The sequence below is a fragment of the Pecten maximus genome, chromosome 6 (genome assembly GCF_902652985.1).
Source record: "Pecten maximus chromosome 6, xPecMax1.1, whole genome shotgun sequence".
NCBI classification, from domain to species: domain Eukaryota; kingdom Metazoa; phylum Mollusca; class Bivalvia; order Pectinida; family Pectinidae; genus Pecten; species Pecten maximus.
Window position 1 is genome coordinate 1832075 of NC_047020.1, and position 16492 is coordinate 1848566.

A 16492-nucleotide genomic window follows, 5' to 3' on the forward strand; every position below is an offset into this window, starting at 1 on the left:
CGAAAACAACACGCAATAATACTTAGATTCTGAGAGTGAATTCATGAGAGGAGAGGAGAAATGTCTGTTTTCTTCATACACTTTGTTGGGATGCTGTGTTTCTTTGGCATTGTGTACACTGCTCCTGTAGCGCCTTCCTCTATACAGTTATATCAGTCAGCCAGTCCCTATACATGGTCTGGGGCCAACGCCTATTGTTTACTACTCGGGAGTGAACTATCGGGTAGTTTACTGGCTAATACAGTAAATGTTACAAATGTTAGTGATATTAAATCAACTGGATGGATAGGTGCAGATGCTATACCAAACGGGACCGTTCAATTCGCCGGATGTTTCCTTGGTCGTTTAAATTCAGAACCGGGACTGATTTTAAGTACGGCCCACATTCTCCATTGTAACCATTTCTGTTCTGGCTCTGGTTTTATGTTTCACCACAACACATGCTACTGTAGGGGGACTGAAGTCAGTCCCACAGGAGAACCGTGCGCTGGACGACATTATAACGAAACCTCCGTTGTTATGTATGGTATAGCTGAGAGCGGCCAAGAACTCTGTCTGTGCAGGTATAACCAAACGGGAGATACATCTGATAAACAGCTAAATACATTATGTAATATCGAACACACTGTGAATAGTACTCCCTGCTATGACTCTTCCAACTATAACTCGACTACAGATGAAATACTCAATGGTGACCTGAACTTCACTCAAGTACAGTTACAAATTAATGGTACTGAAACAGTTGTGTGGAACGTATCTGTGGCAGACCTGGATTCCAGGTACAGTGTTTACTGGACGGGAGCCGTTAGACGAGACATCTTCGTATGGGGAGGGGCACATCTATCAACTAACAGTAATGAAATGCAAAGTTGTGTTGTACTATTCACAAGCGTCCCAGTCATGATCAATCGCATTAAAAGTTATAAAGACATGTTGTTCCCTGTTAAATCACCGTGTAATCATACTCATCCTGATATATGTGTACGCGGGGCCAAACGTACGACAATGCAACCATCGACAATTTCAGCAAAAGCGTTAAAAACTACGCAGCGTCCTGATACAAAAACATCCAGTTTGACAATTTCCTCAATATACAACGGTACGACTAAACAGCACAGTACCTCCGTGGTAAATACACCTCATTATAACCAGGATACATCCGGTCAGACTGTTTCTCCTCCAGCATACACCAGTCCAATGGGAACGCCTCGTCGTGATCCAGAAACGTCCACCTCTTAAGTTGACGTGAACACTGTTACAGCCAGACAAACTAATTTATCCACAGTAAATAGTGGGTACTCTGGTGGTCCTGTCTCCACCGTAACACATGAATATATTAGTAAAGTTGTACCTACCACTGGTGGAACGGTAAAACACACCTCCTCTCAAGTCACCTCGCCAAATGACATTCCAGGTTTAACTGGGAAACCTGTGTCGGGTTCTTCGTCAGGAGGCAATGCCATCAACTTGTTGGGGCCTGTGATGGGAGGAACAGTATCTGTTGTGGTTTTACTGATCGGTTGTATAACTGTTATAATTTGTCTAAACAAGAGACGAAAGAAGGCAACAAGCAGTAAAAAACAACCAACAATTGGCTTGTATGTTCAAAACTCCGAATTTTTATACGACAACGAAGAGGCCGTGCGGGCCAACAAATACGAGATGCGTCGACCCTTACATAATGAATTTATGCATGTTAGTTGCAGAAATGACAGCGAACATACCGAGGGAATGTATGACTCGGTCTCGGAAAGACATCAGCAGGAGGATGGCCAAAACCATTACGACCACATTGACACCGGAAGTGGTGATGGCTACCATAAAAGGGGAGATAACTGTGTAAAACAAGCAGACGGCCTGTACGATCAGTCGAGAATAACTGACGTCAATTCTGGAGACGTATACGATTCGTTTCAGACAGTAAAGGATATGTTAGAACGTTTTGTAAGTGATAGCGGCAATGGTTTTGGATGTGCCCATCTAAGTAGTGCTAGAGCAGAGGTTGATCTATATGATCACTCACGAGCCAATGATGGCAATACTGGAGAGACATACGACTCCATCCGGGCACCAGAGCACCACGGAGACGGTTATGAGGCTGACTATGGACGTTTACGAACCGGTGCTAATATCGCGGGAATTGACGACGATCTGTATGACCATTCTAGGGTCAATGACGATTTTTACGACACTTTCAAGTCTGGACAAACTCGACGAGACGCATCGGATAACTATGACTATGTCCCTCTTGACGGAAACAAGGCGCGGAAATATTTATTGTAAAAAAAAATCTTGGTTTAGGAAGTGCTCGCTGACTTCCAATTGAATGTTTCCTTCAAAATATAACTTTACGCATATCTAGGAACTATGAGTTGACGAAGTATTAATTCGCTATTGGTCTGGATGTCAGACGATCCTATCTAAGGAAGTGGGAGTATATGAATATAAAAAGTGATGTTGTTTAGAGGTAAGGTTATATATGAGTGAACAAAATATACAGATTTTGATTGAGTTCAAATACGTTGTTATTTCTTCAATTATATATTAGATCACTTATGAAATGTTTGAACTGATACTGAAAATAACGCTTTAGATCATTAGGCTAGAATCTATGGGCATCTTTTATTGTTTCGATCAATACCAATAATTTATAAAGGATGTGATGAAATAAACACACCTAACAGTTATGGTTTTTTTCTCTTTTATTACAAAGTATAGCATTTCCTGTTTTGATAACGGTACCCAAGTTCAGTTAAAATATATCGCCTCTGTTGTAAGGGGAATAACTCTTCCCAGCAGTTACTGTAGGGGTTGGAAAGTCGTGGTATCATTCTGAACAACACTTAATTTTGTTCAGTATTTTATTTAACATTCGTCTACACTGTGGTGGATCCGGGTCGTTCATGTTTATGTACATAATATAGACAAGGCCTTGGGAACCAGGACCGAGAGATCTATATTTATCACAGGGAACATCTAATCATTTCAAAGATTATTCTTATTTCTTATTTCAAAACGAAAGCTTTTTAACTTGCGCTGTCAGCTTTAACTAAGATGACCAGACCTGATAATTACTGATATTTGTGACATATTTATGTTACACGTTGAACTTTTATGATATATATGTTACATGTTTTATGTTTGTGTTAACTTTGTTTAATCGGTGTCCTGTGTTACGTCTTGGATATCGTTTATAATTTTACACCAATTTGATACCTTTAACATACTTGTACTTGGAGATTGAGTCTGGTAAAAACCTGTGGTCAATATATGTAATTTGTGTTCAAGTATATATGTGAATATTATTATTATGTGGAAAGATGGGAAGGAAAACACAATTTACGGAAATGAAACGGGGGCTATTTTAAGCACGTGAAACGATGTATTCATACTGTATTCATAGTGTTTTCATGGTGGAATGGTTGTTATTTTCACTTATAATTAGTATGTTCATATGAAGAATCAACAGTCAGAATGTAAATATATTGATATATTAACTCAACATCATGGCGTGTTAAGTTGACAATGTCGAACTTCAACTTTAGAGGACAGTGAAGAGTAGACAATTGTTTGGCGTTCCATAAGACTGAATGCATGACTGTTACTCTCGTTGGTATTCTGTTACGGAGAGTTTGTTTAGGCCGTCACGCTCGACTTGCCATGGACAGACCTCGAAATCTATAATAGCGTTTACAATTCGGGTTGAATGTCAGTTTCTTAAGGCCCGTGTCGGGGTGTCATACACGATCCGTCTCGGATCCTTAAACATGGCATGGATAGGTTTGTGTACGTATGTGTTTTACTCAAGTCACACTTCCTGAGCAGAGTTAGTGAAGTCAGTGTCCCGTACGGTACACGGGTGTATATCTATATATAATTATATGTTAAGAGAGCGTAGACAGTATTAAGTCTTACACAAAAATTAGAACAGGGTCATTAATATTGGAGAGTTGTGGATATTGGCTGCTACAGACCAGAACGTTGGTAAGTGTAAATGTTTACGTTAATTATCGAATCTGTCTATGTACCCTTAAACACGCCACTACCATATACCGCGTGCTATAGGTGTAAATAGGTGGTTGTTTGCCTAGAATCGACTACAATACCGGGACAAATACGTCTTACAGTGTACCTATCACTTATACTGCAAAATACACCAAGAATCCAGTGGAGACGGTGTCAGCACAACCTGCTACATAAAAACCGTGGTATCAGGTAGTTATAAAGTTAAATAATGATCGTAGACGGGGTCATCAACAAGTTAGCCCGAGACCTCCACCTACAAAGTAATACACGAGAGGATGACTCGTTATACTTCTACAGATAACCATATAGTCTCAGTGGATTGTCATCAAGATAATGTGGCCCACAGGGTGCCTCCATGTATAAAGATAATGTGTCACACAGGGTGCCTCCATGTATAAAGATAATGTGTCACACAGGGTGCCTCCATGTATAAAGATAATGTATCACACAGGGTGCCTCCATGTATAAAGATAATGTGTCACACAGGGTGCCTCCATGTATAAAGATAATGTGTCACACAGGGTACCTCCATATATAAAGATAATGTGTCACACAGGGTACCTCCATATATAAAGATAATGTGTCACACAGGGTACCTCCATATATAAAGATAATGTGTCACACAGGGTACCTCCATGTATAAAGATAATGTATCACACAGGGTGCCTCCATGTATAAAGATAATGTGTCACACAGGGTACCTCCATGTATAAAGATAATGTGTCACACAGGGTGCCTCCATGTATAAAGATAATGTATCACACAGGGTGCCTCCATGTATAAAGATAATGTGTCACACAGGGTACCTCCATGTATAAAGATAATGTATCACACAGGGTGCCTCCATGTATAAAGATAATGTATCACACAGGGTGCCTCCATGTATAAAGATAATGTGTCACACAGGGTACCTCCATGTATAAAGATAATGTGTCACACAGGGTACCTCCGTGTATAAAGATAATGTGTCACACAGAGTACCTCCATGTATAAAGATAATGTGTCACACAGGGTACCTCCGTGTATAAAGCTAATGTGTCACACAGGGTACATCCATGTATAAAGATAATGTATCACACAGGGTACCTCCATGTATAAAGATAATGTGTCACACAGGGTACCTCCATGTATAAAGAAAATGTGTCACACAGAGTACCTCCATGTATAAAGATAATGTGTCACACAGGGTACCTCCATGTATAAAGATAATGTGTCACACAGGGTACCTCCATATATAAAGATAATGTGTCACACAGGGAACCTCTATGTATAAAGATAATGTGTCACACAGAGTACCTCCGTGTATAAAGATAATGTGTCACACAGGGTACCTCCGTGTATAAAGATAATGTGTCACACAGGGTACCTCCATGTATAAAGATAATGTGGTCCACAGAGTACCTCCATGTATAAAGATAATGTGTCACACAGAGTACCTCCATGTATAAAGATAATGTGTCACACAGGGGGTGCCTCCATGTATAAAGATAATGTGTCACACAGGGTACCTCCATGTATAAAGATAATGTGGCCCACTGGGTACCTCCATTTATAAAGATAATGTGTCACACAGGGTACCTCCATATATAAAGATAATGTGGCCCACAGGGTACCTCCATGTATAAAGATAATGTGTCACACAGGGTGCCTCTATATATAAAGATAATGTGTCACACAGGGTACCTCCATTTATAAAGATAATGTGTCACACAGAGTACCTCCATATATAAAGATAATGTGTCACACAGGGTAGCTCCATGTATTAAGATAATGTGTCACACAGGGTGCCTCCGTGTATAAAGATAATGTGTCACACAGGGTACCTCCATGTATAAAGATAATGTGTCACACAGGGTGCCTCCATTTATAAAGATAATGTGTCACACAGGGTGCCTCCATATATAAAGATAATGTGGCCCACAGGGTACCTCCATATATAAAGATAATGTGGCCCACAGGGTACCTCCGTGTATAAAGATAATGTGGCCCACTGGGTACCTCCATTTATAAAGATAATGTGTCACACAGGGTACCTCCATATATAAAGATAATGTGTCACACAGGGTACCTCCATATATAAAGATAATGTGGCCCACAGGGTACCTCCATGTATAAAGATAATGTGTCACACAGGGTGCCTCCATGTATAAAGATAATGTATCACACAGGGTGCCTCCATGTATAAAGATAATGTGTCACACAGGGTGCCTCCGTGTATAAAGATAATGTGTCACACAGGGTACCTCCATATATAAAGATAATGTGTCACACAGGGTACCTCCATGTATAAAGATAATGTGTCACACAGGGTACCTTCATGTATAAAGATAATGTGGCCCACAGAGTACCTCTATGTATAAAGATAATGTGTCACACAGGGTACCTCCGTGTATAAAGATAATGTGTCACACAGGGTGCCTCCATGTATAAAGATAATGTGGCCCACAGGGTGCCTCCATGTATAAAGATAATGTGGCCCACAGGGTACCTCCGTGTATAAAGATAATGTGTCAAACAGGGTACCTCCATGTATAAAGATAATGTGTCACACAGGGTGCCTCCATGTATAAAGATAATGTGGCCCACAGGGTACCTCCGTGTATAAAGATAATGTGTCACACAGGGTGCCTCCATGTATAAAGATAATGTATCACACAGAGTGCCTCCGTGTATAAAGATAATGTGTCACACAGGGTGCCTCCGTGTATAAAGATAATGTGTCACACAGGGTACCTCCATGTATAAAGATAATGTGGCCCACAGGGTGCCTCCATGTATAAAGATAATGTGGCCCACAGGGTACCTCCGTGTATAAAGATAATGTGTCACACAGGGTACCTCCATGTATAAAGATAATGTGTCACACAGGGTGCCTCCATGTATAAAGATAATGTGGCCCACAGGGTACCTCCGTGTATAAAGATAATGTGTCACACAGGGTGCCTCCATGTATAAAGATAATGTATCACACAGAGTGCCTCCGTGTATAAAGATAATGTGTCACACAGAGTACCTCCATGTATAAAGATAATGTGTCACACAGGGTACCTCCGTGTATAAAGCTAATGTGTCACACAGGGTACCTCCATGTATAAAGATAATGTATCACACAGGGTACCTCCATGTATAAAGATAATGTGTCACACAGGGTACCTCCATGTATAAAGAAAATGTGTCACAGAGAGTACCTCCATGTATAAAGATAATGTGTCACACAGGGTACCTCCATGTATAAAGATAATGTGTCACACAGGGTACCTCCATATATAAAGATAATGTGTCACACAGGGTACCTCTATGTATAAAGATAATGTGTCACACAGAGTACCTCCGTGTATAAAGATAATGTGTCACACAGGGTACCTCCGTGTATAAAGATAATGTGTCACACAGGGTACCTCCATGTATAAAGATAATGTGGTCCACAGAGTACCTCCATGTATAAAGATAATGTGTCACACAGAGTACCTCCATGTATAAAGATAATGTGTCACACAGGGGGTGCCTCCATGTATAAAGATAATGTGTCACACAGGGTACCTCCATGTATAAAGATAATGTGGCCCACTGGGTACCTCCATTTATAAAGATAATGTGTCACACAGGGTACCTCCATATATAAAGATAATGTGGCCCACAGGGTACCTCCATGTATAAAGATAATGTGTCACACAGGGTGCCTCTATATATAAAGATAATGTGTCACACTGGGTACCTCCATTTATAAAGATAATGTGTCACACAGAGTACCTCCATATATAAAGATAATGTGTCACACAGGGTACCTCCATGTATAAAGATAATGTGTCACACAGGGTGCCTCCGTGTATAAAGATAATGTGTCACACAGGGTACCTCCATGTATAAAGATAATGTGTCACACAGGGTGCCTCCATTTATAAAGATAATGTGTCACACAGGGTGCCTCCATATATAAAGATAATGTGGCCCACAGGGTACCTCCATATATAAAGATAATGTGGCCCACAGGGTACCTCCGTGTATAAAGATAATGTGGCCCACTGGGTACCTCCATTTATAAAGATAATGTGTCACACAGGGTACCTCCATATATAAAGATAATGTGTCACACAGGGTACCTCCATATATAAAGATAATGTGGCCCACAGGGTACCTCCATGTATAAAGATAATGTGTCACACAGGGTGCCTCCATGTATAAAGATAATGTGTCACACAGGGTGCCTCCATGTATAAAGATATGTGTCACACAGGGTGCCTCCGTGTATAAAGATAATGTGTCACACAGGGTACCTCCATATATAAAGATAATGTGTCACACAGGGTACCTCCATGTATAAAGATAATGTGTCACACAGGGTACCTTCATGTATAAAGATAATGTGGCACACAGAGTACCTCTATGTATAAAGATAATGTGTCACACAGGGTACCTCCGTGTATAAAGATAATGTGTCACACAGGGTGCCTCCATGTATAAAGATAATGTGGCCCACAGGGTGCCTCCATGTATAAAGATAATGTGGCACACAGGGTACCTCCATGTATAAAGATAATGTGTCACACAGGGTACCTCCATGTATAAAGATAATGTGTCACACAGGGTGCCTCCATGTATAAAGATAATGTGGCCCACAGGGTACCTCCGTGTATAAAGATAATGTGTCACACAGGGTGCCTCCATGTATAAAGATAATGTATCACACAGAGTGCCTCCGTGTATAAAGATAATGTGTCACACAGGGTGCCTCCATGTATAAAGATAATGTGTCACACAGGGTACCTCCATGTATAAAGATAATGTGTCACACAGGGTGCCTCCATGTATAAAGATAATGTGTCACACAGGGTACCTCCATGTATAAAGATAATGTGTCACACAGAGTACCTCCATGTATAAAGATAATGTGTCACACAGGGTGCCTCCATGTATAAAGATAATGTGTCACACAGGGTGCCTCCATGTATAAAGATAATGTGTCACACAGGGTGCCTCCATGTATAAAGATAATGTGTCACACAGGGTGCCTCCATGTATAAAGATAATGTGTCACACAGGGTACCTCCATGTATAAAGATAATGTGTCACACAGGGTGCCTCCATGTATAAAGATAATGTGTCACACAGGGTACCTCCATGTATAAAGATAATGTGTCACACAGAGTACCTCCATGTATAAAGATAATGTGTCACACAGGGTACCTCCATGTATAAAGATAATGTGTCACACAGGGTACCTCCATGTATAAAGATAATGTGTCACACAGGGTACCTCCATGTATAAGATAATGTGTCACACAGGGTACCTCCATATATAAAGATAATGTGTCACACAGGGTACCTCCATGTATAAAGATAATGTGTCACACAGGGTACCTCCATGTATAAAGATAATGTGTCACACAGGGTACCTCCATGTATAAAGATAATGTGTCACACAGGGTACCTCCATGTATAAAGATAATGTGTCACACAGGGTACCTCCATGTATAAAGATAATGTGTCACACAGGGTGCCTCCGTGTATAAAGATAATGTGTCACACAGAGTGCCTCCATGTATAAAGATAATGTGTCACACAGGGTGCCTCCATGTATAAAGATAATGTATCACACAGGGTACCTCCATGTATAAAGATAATGTGTCACACAGGGTGCCTCCATGTATAAAGATAATGTGTCACACAGGGTGCCTCCATGTATAAAGATAATGTATCACACAGGGTGCCTCCATGTATAAAGATAATGTGTCACACAGGGTACCTCTATGTATAAAGATAATGTGTCACACAGGGTGCCTCCATGTATAAAGATAATGTGTCACACAGGGTACCTCCATGTATAAAGATAATGTGTCACACAGGGTACCTCCATGTATAAAGATAATGTGTCACACAGGGTACCTCCATGTATAAAGATAATGTGTCACACAGGGTACCTCCATGTATAAAGATAATGTGTCACACAGGGTGCCTCCATGTATAAAGATAATGTGTCACACAGGGTACCTCTATGTATAAAGATAATGTGTCACACAGGGTGCCTCCATGTATAAAGATAATGTGTCACACAGGGTACCTCCATGTATAAAGATAATGTGTCACACAGGGTGCCTCCATGTATAAAGATAATGTGTCACACAGAGTACCTCCATGTATAAAGATAATGTGTCACACAGGGTGCCTCCATGTATAAAGATAATGTGTCACACAGGGTGCCTCCATGTATAAAGATAATGTGTCACACAGAGGTGCCTCCATGTATAAAGATAATGTGTCACACAGGGTGCCTCCATGTATAAAGATAATGTATCACACAGGGTACCTCCATGTATAAAGATAATGTGTCACACAGGGTGCCTCCATGTATAAAGATAATGTATCACACAGGGTGCCTCCATGTATAAAGATAATGTGTCACACAGGGTACCTCTATGTATAAAGATAATGTGTCACACAGGGTGCCTCCGTGTATAAAGATAATGTGTCACACAGGGTGCCTCCATGTATAAAGATAATTTGTCAAACAGAGTACCTCCATGTATAAAGATAATGTGTCACACAGGGTACCTCCATGTATAAAGATAATGTGTCACACAGGGGGTACATCCATGTATAAAGATAATGTGTCACACAGGGTGCCTTCATATATAAAGATAATGTGTCACACAGGGGGTTCCTCCATGTATAAAGATAATGTGTCACACAGGGTACCTCCATGTATAAAGATAATGTGTCACACAGGGTGCCTCCATGTATAAAGATAATGTGTCACACAGAGTACCTCTATGTATAAAGATAATGTGTCACACAGGGGGTACCTCCATGTATAAAGATAATGTGTCACACAGGGTGCCTCCATGTATAAAGATAATGTGTCACACAGGGTGCCTCCATGTATAAAGATAATGTGTCACACACAGGGTAGCCTCCATAGTATAAAGTAAATGTGTCACACAGGGTGCCTCCATTATAAAGATAATGTGTCACCACAGGAGTAGGCCTTCCAGTTATAAAAGATAATGTGTCACAACAAGGGTACTCCATGTATAAAGATAATGTGTCACACAGGGTAGGCCGTCCATGTATAAGAATAATGTGTCATCACAGAGGTAGCCATCCGATGTATAAAGATAATGTGTCACACAGAGGGGACCCTCCATGTATAAAAAGATAAATGTGTCACACAGGGTGCCTCCATAGTATAAAGAGAATGTAGTCACAACAGGGTGCCTCCAGTGTATAAAGATAATGTGTCACACAGGGTGCCAGTCCATGTAATAAAAGATAATAGTTCACACAGGGTACCGACCTCCAGTGTATACAGAGAATGTGTCACACAGGGTTAGCCTCCGATGTATAAAAGATAATGTGTCACACAGGGTGCCTCCATGTATAAAGATAATGTGTCACCAGAGGTACCTCCATGTATAAAGATAATGTGTCACACAGGGGGTGCCTCCATGTATAAAGATAATGTGTCACACAGGGTGCCTCCATGTATAAAGATAATGTGTCACACAGGGTGCCTCCATGTATAAAGATAATGTGTCACACAGGGTGCCTCCATATATAAAGATAATGTGGCCCACAGGGTGCCTCCATATATAAAGATAATGTGTCACACAGGGTACCTCCATATATAAAGATAATGTGTCACACAGGGTGCCTCCATGTATAAAGATAATGTGTAACACAGGGTGCCTCCATGTATAAAGATAATGTGTCACACAGAGTACCTCCATATATAAAGATAATGTGTCACACAGGGTGCCTCCATGTATAAAGATAATGTGTCACACAGGGTGCCTCCATGTATAAAGATAATGTGTCACACAGGGTGCCTCCATATTGAGTTAAATAATGATCAGCGGCTTATCATAGACAGTTTGATAGGTTCAAGTTAACCATTCTCCTTGTGTGCCATAGACGTTTACATCACACAAGTTCACAAACGTAGTCCATAAATATTGTCTTAGCATGGCTATCGTGAATTTTCTACGGGACTCCGGTCTCCTCTCACTATACAATACCCATCCCATTCGTTTCAACCTTGGCCAACAACAGAGACTAAAATTAATGTATAGCTTGTAATATAAAAGGGTAAAGATGGTCATAACAACGTGGTGCTGGGTGGATCAGCTTTAATCAAATAGTTGACTGGTTTCGGCACTTAGGCGTGTCGTCATCGGAACAAATTTAAAATACAGTACAAGCATTCACGTATAAAGAAAAGATTGCGGCCCCTAGCCTACTGACAATAACAACACATTATTATGTTTGACGTAATGCATAGTACACTTAAGTATTGAACTGCTTTCAGCTGGAAGTTATTGTCTGATGAATGCCAACTGGACAAAGAAAAAATAATGAAGCACGCTAGCGCTACCTGTTGAATTCGCCTTTGTCCATTTGGCATTCATCAGCCCATAATTTCCAACTGAAAGCAGTTTCGATGCTTATATTTGCATTTGAAAACGATTTTTAAAGGCTATGTCCAAGAATATCTTTCCAACGATAAATGAACAAATTATTATCGTCGACGGAACAGCCTTTTCAACTGTCATCTTTCGTTATCGCCGACGTGACAATTATGACGTCACAATAATAATGACGTCATAATAAAGGTTTGGAAGTTATGGCCTCGTAACCTTCAAGTGAGCTTGATAAAGTTATAAAGTGAGGCTGCAGTTTAAATGTAAATATAATCAAATGACGTCATGAATAACAGCGAGACCTGGTAGCGGGAAAATTATATTAAGACGTTCTTTATGTGTTACACATAGTTTATATACTAACTGTACTATGCTATAAGATACAGACAATAAATGCTAATCTTGTTTTGAAATAAATAAATGATTAATACATCAAACTATATATGTAGTTTCATAGAGTCCATAGAGTTTAAAGGCTTTCAACCGAATAGAACATCAAATAATTAGTCACATGAATAAGATACCAGTAAATTAGTAGAATACAAAATGTAGTATGGTTAGTGATATCACTCTGAAGATAGGCTTGTATAGGTTCCTAGTATGATGAATATGTTCAACGTCCCGTTTCAGGTAAGATAGAGACATGATGAGTCACATGTTACATTAATATTCGATAAAAAACATACAGTAAATGGAGTTACTAATGCGGCATGTCATGCTATCTTACCTGACACGGGCCGCTGAATATATACATCTGAATGTTTGTATTTCAAATTTGTTCTGATGACAACACGCCTTAATGTCGAAACTAGTCAACTATTTTTTAGGCTGATCTACCAAGCACGACGTTGTTTATATCGCTTATAAATAATAGCTTTCTTAAAAATAGATTTCTTAATGTTATCTTTGAAATCTTTAAAACATTCGTAATCTCATGACACCCCCCCCTGCCCCCCCCCCCCCCCCTCCCTGTTTTTTTTTCTTTGTCAGTCAATACTCCATGAAATAGTTATTCCTGTAGTTTTGTTTTATTGCTATATTCACTGGATATGACACAATTGCTGAAATCTTTGATTTTTTTGTTTTTTTTTTTCAGATGCAGAACATGTTACCATAAGTCCAGTTTAAGGGACCTAAGTCCGTTTTAAGGGATACTATCATTCTGAGAAGTGAAGCGTGAGATTATCCACGAGTCCAGCATCTGATGGTAATGGCGCAGACTAGGAAATCATCACGATCATGTGAAAACGTCTTTGCGGGATTTGTTATATTTGCGTGTGGGATGTCTATAATCATATCCATGCAATCACAAACATTTATAAGAACGAAGAGAGCTTTTAAACTGGCAGGTACCCGAGAGATACAGGAAAACAGGAACACTTTCCTAGCAGCGATCGATCAAGATGAGAAGGACGATGGTGATAGACATGAGCATTCACAAACGTTAAACGACAATGGTAACACGATAAAAGACTGGTTTCGTAAGAGATCGACAGAAAAACACATGCCTACAAAATTCCACCCGATTCTGGTGCGACCAGAGCTGATTTCGAGTTCTGCCTGTAAGAATACTACGGTAGATATCCTGATTTACTCGGTGAGTTTTTGGCGTAATGCTGACCAGCGGGCTGCTATTAGAGGCACGTGGGCTGCAAGAGACACGTTTACCGATATCAAAATACAAACTGTGTTCTTCCTTGGGCGGCCGACCACCGCCGCTGACCAGGCGAAAATTGAATCCGAAAGTCAGAAGTACGGTGATGTAATTCAAGGAGATTTCCTAGATGGGCGGGCTAATATTTCTATGAAGGGTCTACACGCCCTGCAGTGGATCAACAGTAATTGTCTCCACGCTAAATACATCATTAAAGCAGATGACGACATGTTTGTCAACATATTTTACGTCATAGAATTCGGCGTGTCTGAAATCTTTACGCTGAACAAAGTGCTCTTGTGCCACGTGAGGGAGAACAATACTAGTGAAATAATGAGAAACAAGGACAGTAAATGGTACGTCCCAGCCAACATACTGCCTGGCCGGAAATCCTTCCCCGCCATGTGCTTTGCTAATATGGTGTTATTCACGGCGGATCTAGTTCCGGAATTGTACAGAGCCTCGTTTTCAATGCCCTACTGCACGGTTGACGATGCATACATTTTTGGTATGTTAGTTGAACTCGTAAAAGGTGCTGATTTTCAATCTATCGGCGAGACCATCTCCATGGACCAGGACAAAGCATATCAGGATTTGATTTCTCAAAGTCACCCTCAATTTCTTGCAAGTACAATTAGACAAATAGAGTTCTTTAGTAAATTTTGGAATGCCGCCTTGAGAAGAGTTCCTAAATGGGCGAAAGGCCGCTTGAGTAAAACTATCAAACCTTGATTCACAATAGGTATGTTTTCCATTAATAATTCATTTGCGATAAAGCAAATATGTTTATGATGTTATGGTCGACAATAAAGACCTGTCTTATCCTTTCTCGGAATGTATTTGTGCACAGGTATGTCAACCTATTAATTGATGTTTCGGTAAATAAATGGTCTGTTCAATGCGATATTGCAAATTGTATTAAAATTATTCACAAAATACAAGCGATTGAGGGCGACAAACAGAGAACAGTGAAGGTCTTACAAAGATATATACAACATAATCAAGCTTGCTGAGCCTGGTCGCTGTACATCACGCTCAATGTGCCTATACATACACGAAAATAAAATTAAAACCATTGTTTATTGTATGGAATGATTTATTCTTGATGTAGATATATGCAACCTGCTCAGTATATATGCAACTAATATACGAATTTACACGTGTGGTTTATGGAACGTAATCCTTGTAGCTGATCTAATGTTTCAGAAATGTTTGGAAACTAGAGCGACACACTTGTTGAACCGTTATCAGGATCACTCACTACTGTACAATTGGAATAATAAATACACACTTCAAATGAACACATCTATACATGTTCCCTTCCTTAAGTCCCGGAGATGTAAAGAAAAATATTGATTATATATTCATGCTTTTTAACAGGATACAGGAAAGTTAACCAGGATTTGACCTAGATTTGTATTGCGGGTGATGAAGCCCGGATTTGACCTAGATTTGTATGGCGGGTGATGAAGCCCGGATTTGACCTAGATTTGTATGGCGGATGATGAAGCCCGGATTTGACCTAGATTTGTATGGCGGATGATGAAGCCCGGATTTGACCTAGATTTGTATGGCGGGTGATGAAGCCCGGATTTGACCTAGATTTGTATGGCGGATGATGAAGCCCGGATTTGACCTAGATTTGTATGGTGGATGATGAAGCCCGGATTTGACCTAGATGTGTATGGCGGGTGATGAAGACGCTTTGTCCGTCGGAATACCTGGTCTTATTACCTTTTCCAGAAGTCTACATATAAATCTATAGCTATGTTTACATATCGACTCGTTTAATTGATTTTGACTAACAAGTCCACTTTCTTATTCATAACAAAGCTGTCCTTTGAATCCCTTATAACGATTTTTCAATCAATAAAGACCTGAACAAGCGAAATGGAATCATAGCATTTTCAATATCAAAAGAGGTATATCTCAGGGATAATAAGTTTATAACTTCAATAATAACCAAACATGATCTTTTATGTTGGTGATACACGTGTAGTACCACAAGAACAGCGACTCGACTGTTAATACACAATCACACCCGGAGGTATCTTATCCTCTTCACGCTATGGCATACATGAGTTACAGCTAATGATACGTCACAAACTAACAAAATAGCTGGAAAACAGGGGAGGCAGTATTTTCATATGAAATGTTATCGTTTCGGTAGGTAGACAGATTTCGTTTACTGTTCTGGGAGACGAGGAGTGAGGTTATAGTTTCGGTAGGTAGACAGATCTCGTTTACTGTCCTGGGAGACGGAGAGTGAGGTTATAGTTTCGGTAGGTAGACAGATCTCGTTTACTGTCCTGGGGGACGGAGAGTGAGGTTATAGTTTCGGTAGGTAGACAGATCTCGTTTACTGTCCTGGGAGACGAAGTGTGAGGTTATAGTTTCG

General features: G+C 40.2%; 1 protein-coding gene across 1 annotated transcript; it reads left to right on the forward strand.

Annotated features, from left to right (window-relative positions):
* Window positions 1-3695: 3695 nt before the first annotated feature.
* Window positions 3696-15181, forward strand: LOC117328696 (beta-1,3-galactosyltransferase 5-like). Its single transcript, XM_033886184.1, has 2 exons — window positions 3696-3984; window positions 13537-15181. The coding sequence occupies exon 2, from the start codon at window positions 13645-13647 to the stop codon at window positions 14824-14826; it is 1182 nt and encodes a 393-aa protein (XP_033742075.1). The 5' UTR covers window positions 3696-3984; window positions 13537-13644; the 3' UTR covers window positions 14827-15181.
* The last annotated feature ends 1311 nt before the right edge of the window (window positions 15182-16492 follow it).

What these genes read in the sequence shown, in the direction of transcription:
- LOC117328696 (XM_033886184.1), top strand. Translation starts at nt 13,645, where the DNA reads ATGGTAATGGCGCAGACTAGGAAATCATCACGATCATGTGAAAACGTC.